General features: G+C 51.7%; 1 protein-coding gene across 6 annotated transcripts in view; it reads right to left on the bottom strand.

Moving 5' to 3' along the window:
* Nucleotides 1-208: 208 nt before the first annotated feature.
* Nucleotides 209-4672, bottom strand: part of ST6GALNAC4 (ST6 (alpha-N-acetyl-neuraminyl-2,3-beta-galactosyl-1,3)-N-acetylgalactosaminide alpha-2,6-sialyltransferase 4) — a 31009-nt gene continuing 26545 nt past the window's right edge. For all 6 annotated transcript variants that reach the window (XM_015405764.1, XM_015405755.1, XM_015405771.1 and 3 more), the window contains 2 exons: nt 2736-2843; nt 209-1496 (listed from right to left, as the gene is read on the bottom strand). In XM_015405764.1, the coding sequence (XP_015261250.1) occupies nt 1307-1496; nt 2736-2843 (298 nt within the window). In that variant the 3' untranslated portion in view covers nt 209-1306. The remainder of the gene's footprint in view (nt 1497-2735; nt 2844-4672) is intronic.

Here is a 4672-nt window from a genome sequence, read left to right as displayed (position 1 = left end):
GGGTCCAGAGAGCCTAAGGCCGCCTACTCCTGCCCGACGCCGGCCTTGCCTCCCGCCCCGAGGAGCGACTAGACAGCCTCTGCTGCGCTCCGTTCCACAGGCCGGCCTTCCGCCTCCTTCCTCAGGCTGCGGAATAGTTTTAAAAAACCTATATTATTCTTTTTTTTTCTTTCCAGATCTCCAATGGCCAGTCAGAAGCCCTGCTGGGCAAGAACTCCACATGCCTCCAATAACTTCCGAAAATAACATTGTGGGCACCAGGAAAGATGTTGGTCGTTGCGATGGGGAAAGACTGGAAGGCAGGCCATTAGAGGACAACATTACGTGGAATGGATGTTCCCTAACCCCCCAAAGAAAACCAAGGCAGTGATAAACTTCTGTCGGACTTTGCAAGGAGAGCTTTCCCCACAGTTTGGGGCAGAAATGCCCTGTCTTTCCCCCCCTCTGCGCTTCCTCACTTACTTGTACACCATTTGTTATGTTTCCGTGTTTTCCCTCATCAGTTCTCAAACCACCTTTGATCCTATTTAAGAAGGCGCTGGGAAACGAGACGAAAAGGACACGAAATGGAAACGCAAGCAAGCACAAAGGGGGAAAAAAACCACCACTGGCGTTCAGCACCCAAACTGCCTGAAAGCTTTGTGTTGAAAGGTCTCATGTGGAGGTCAGGTCTGGAGGTGGTAGTAAGTTGAAATGGAGGGCTATACCACTTCAAACTATAGGGGAAGGTCATTACTTCTGAATGTTCACCCATGGGGGGGGGGAAGACTCCTGTATATAGACAGAAAGTGTGGCCTGAAGTGGTACAGTCTACTCTACCGCCTCCGGACTCTACCAACTCATTCTGCAGTAGGTCTGTGCAGTCTAGGCTTCCTATCAGACCTTTAAAAAAAAGTATTTTTCCTAAGCAGAACTGCAAGGGAACAGGCATAAACTCTTGCCTCACATTCAGGGAGGTCAAATCCATAGGAGAAAAAAAATGAAAAACTAAGAACACAGGTTTAAAAACACAGAGGCCCACTATGTGCCAGCACAGGTCTCTATAAAACCCAGAATTACGGTATTAATCCTGATTCAGTACTAGTACAACAGTCAATGGGGGTGGATCCAGGGAGAGGCCTTGCCAAGATGGCCGCTTTGTCCCCAAAGGCTCCTTTTTCCTCTTCACACTCTCCCTTCTTGAGGGCCCTTCAACGTAGGCAACTCACTTGGCATGGCTCCCCAGGAAATTATCACAAGGGCACCACCTGCAAACCAGGCACAGCGTTTCAAGCCACAACAGAGTCCGGGGGGCAGAAGCCCACCCTTAGCCACCTGGCCACGAGGGGTGAGTGAAAACAATGTTCCTTTTCTTGGCCCAGCGAGAAAAGACGGCCTTCTCGGTGATGAAGCGGTGCCCCCCGCGTGGAGCTCTTTCGTGGGCCAGGTACATCCGGCATTCGTCCAGCTTGCCCTTCTCAAAGTAGTGGTAAGGCACAGGGGCCTGAGTCTTGTCTCTGCCAGAAACAGTAAAAAGAAAGGGCGGAATCAGACACCCCTTTTGGCAGGGGTTTAAACTTCTTTTAAAAACTGGGAAATGGGCCACGCGCAACTGGGGTGAAATGATCCAATGAAAGCACATATTCCCTAGAATGTTTCAAACCGAACCTTCCCCCAGTGCTACCAGAGTTGCTCCAAATAGATTTAGGGCAGGGCTATTTTGGGGCAGGAACGCACAGGAACGGAGTTCCGGCTGGCTCCCGAGTTGGCCACGCCCAGCAGGAACTTATTAGCATAACAGGCCACACCCAACAGCAGGAACTCATTAGGATTGGCTACATTTGGGGTGTGTGGCCTAACATGCAAAGGAGTTCCTGCTACAAAAAAAGGCCCTGGGTTTGGACAACAAACAAGGTAAACAGAAAAACAAGCAAAAGGTGGGTGTGGCTGGATAACCACACTTCTGGTAACATGGGGGTGCGGCCTAATGTGGGGAATCAAACCCGGTTCTCCCAGATTAGAGTCTGCACTGGCTTTACAACATCCTTTTCCTCTCCTCCATTTTACCCTCGCAACAACCAGGGCTTTTTTTGTAGAAAAAGCCCAGCAGGAACTCATTAGCATAACAGGCCACACCCAACAGCAGGAACTCATTAGCATATTAGGCCACACCCCTGACAGCAAGCTCATTAGCACATTAGGCCACACCCCCATGTTACCAGAAGTGTGCCACACCCACCTTTTGCTTGTTATTCTGTTTACCTTGTTTGTTGTCAAAACCCAGGACTTTTTTGTAGCAGGAATTCCTTTGCATGTTAGGCCACACACCCCTAATGTAGCCAATCCTAATGAGTTTCTGCTGTTGGGTGTGGCCTATTATGCTAATGAGTTCCTGCTGGGCTTGGAAGCCAGCCGGAACTCCGTTCCTGTGCGTTCCTGCCCAAAAATAGCCCTGGACAACCACCTTGTGAAATCAGGTTAAGTTGAGAGCAACTGGCCCAAGGTCACCCAGAAAACTTCCACTGGAGAATGGACTTTCGAACCTGGGACCCCAGATCCCAGTGACACTCCAACCGCTATGCAACACTGGCCCAGTGGCATCAGGAAAAGTGACAGGGCTGCAGGCCGAGAATTGCTGTGTGACCTGCCCCCGTCCTAGGAACAACCAGAGCAGTTGCATCTACCCAGGTGATGGTTTGGAAGCCACTCCCCCGTCCCTGGCTTAGGTCACTTATTTAACCACCTCATGTCCATACCTGCAATAGCTGTCGTTGACCATGCCGAAGACAAAGATCTGCTCGCACATCTCCATCGCCAAGACCATGGTGAACCAGCCTGTGCTCAAGTAGGAGCCGGACTTCATCCTGCAATTTGAGAAACATGGGGCTAGTGGAGGGTGGAGTCGGCCCCTTTCACTAATGTGACATCCCCCCCCCCATTCATATATGTTACAGATTCTACTTTACTGGGATCGGACCACTTCAGGCAAGAACTCATACACGTCAGCGCTGCACCACGAATTTTAGCACTGCTCCATGAAAGAGGCGCCACGCACAGAGGAAAACCGCATGCCGGGGAGAGGTCTCTTCCAGATAGTGTGGCTCTGTTCATGTCTTGCGCTCACTACTGTTTAGGACCCACACCACGGCCTAGGTTTCTGAACAGACAGGCAAACCGCGGTTTTGAACAGCGCCGCTATTTTCGTTTCCTGCCTGGGCAGCGTTTCAGTCGGCAGGCGCAGTGGCTTCCGCAGGCAAAGCGACAGCCGTAAGCACGAATTCAGGCACCAGCCGGTGTAAATGCTAAGCTGCTAGCTTTCAGCATGCGAGGGGAGCACGCAAATATACCAACCTTCCTGAGCCGTCCCAAAGCAGTACAGCGCTAGGCATCAGCTTTATCACTCGGTTTGGCTACACACATCAAACTACACGTACAGGACTGAAAAGCCTGCACCTAAAATCTGAAGGGATACCACCTGGACAGGGGACGACCACCTCAGTTAGGTCAGAGTCTGCCTCCACACAGAGGTTCTGCTCCAGCTAGAAGCCTAAACTGGACTGAGCTGCTCGGGGCAAGCACACAAGACAGTCCCGCCACTCTGCCGCCGTCCGTGTTTTCTTCTGTTTTGTTGCGAGCTTTCCCAAACCCGGCAGCACAGTGTGATCGAACACCTTTGCAGGCTGTACGGAAGGTGTGCATCCTTGCAGGTCCCCATGCATATCACTGCCACTGTCCTTCCCTCGGACCCCCAATTTATTTATTTATCTCATTAGACTTATAGCCCACCCCTCCCACATTATAGGCTCAGGCAGTGTTCCCTCTAAGTTGAGTTAGTGTGAGCTAGCTCACAGTTCTTTAGCCTCTGGCTCACACGTTTTTGTTTCCGCTCAGGAAGGAGGGCTCCAAAGCAAACTGATTTATGCAGCGGCCGAATCGCTCACTCGCAAAGTAGAATTTTCGCTCACAAGACTCCACAGCTTAGAGGGAGCACTGGTAACAGTATATATGTATCTGCAGTTTATGCAGAGTTGCAATATTAAAAACATATTACAAATAGTCAATGCCATTCTCCCCCCCCCTTCTGTGCCAGTGAAGGATTTTAAAAAAAAATGGCAGCCAAGGGTGGGCTGGGACAAGGAAGGTGTGGGAAAAGCTACTGTGTGGATGCTCCAATGCCACTGCAAACGCCTCTACATTTGTAGCGGTGACAGAAGAATCATAAACAGAAGAATCTCTCCCCATATGTGCCCTACAGAGCCTTGCGCTCAATGGACCGACCAGGGGTCGTTTCGTAGAAAAAGAGCTAGGGACCCTCCCTCTTCTCCTGCCTCCTCCTGGCTGAATGAGTGCCGGAAGCAGGGGGCGGGGCTTCGTCATGTGCCCCACCCCCGTACCTCACCCAGGGGAACTGCGATCCCCCCCGAAATGACCTCTGGGGCCGACACTTTCTGGTTATCCCTGGCCCGATGAACAGCCAACTAACCTCAACTAAGGCCAGGCCCTTTTCAGCCCTGACCCCAGCCTGGTGGAACAAGCTACCAATTGAGACCAGGGCCCTGTGGGATCTATTGCAAATTCTGCAGGGCCTGTAAGACGGAGCTGTTCCACCGGGCTTTTCGTTGGGGCAGCGGGCGCCCACATTGTTCCGTCTTTCGGCCCCCCCCACCAGGCTCGGGCCATCTTTCGGCCGCCG

Source organism: Gekko japonicus, unplaced genomic scaffold, assembly GCF_001447785.1.
Source record: "Gekko japonicus isolate JY-2015 unplaced genomic scaffold, Gekko_japonicus_V1.1 scaffold1491, whole genome shotgun sequence".
Lineage (NCBI taxonomy): Eukaryota > Metazoa > Chordata > Lepidosauria > Squamata > Gekkonidae > Gekko > Gekko japonicus.
This window is presented reverse-complemented; position numbering and strand designations above follow the sequence as displayed.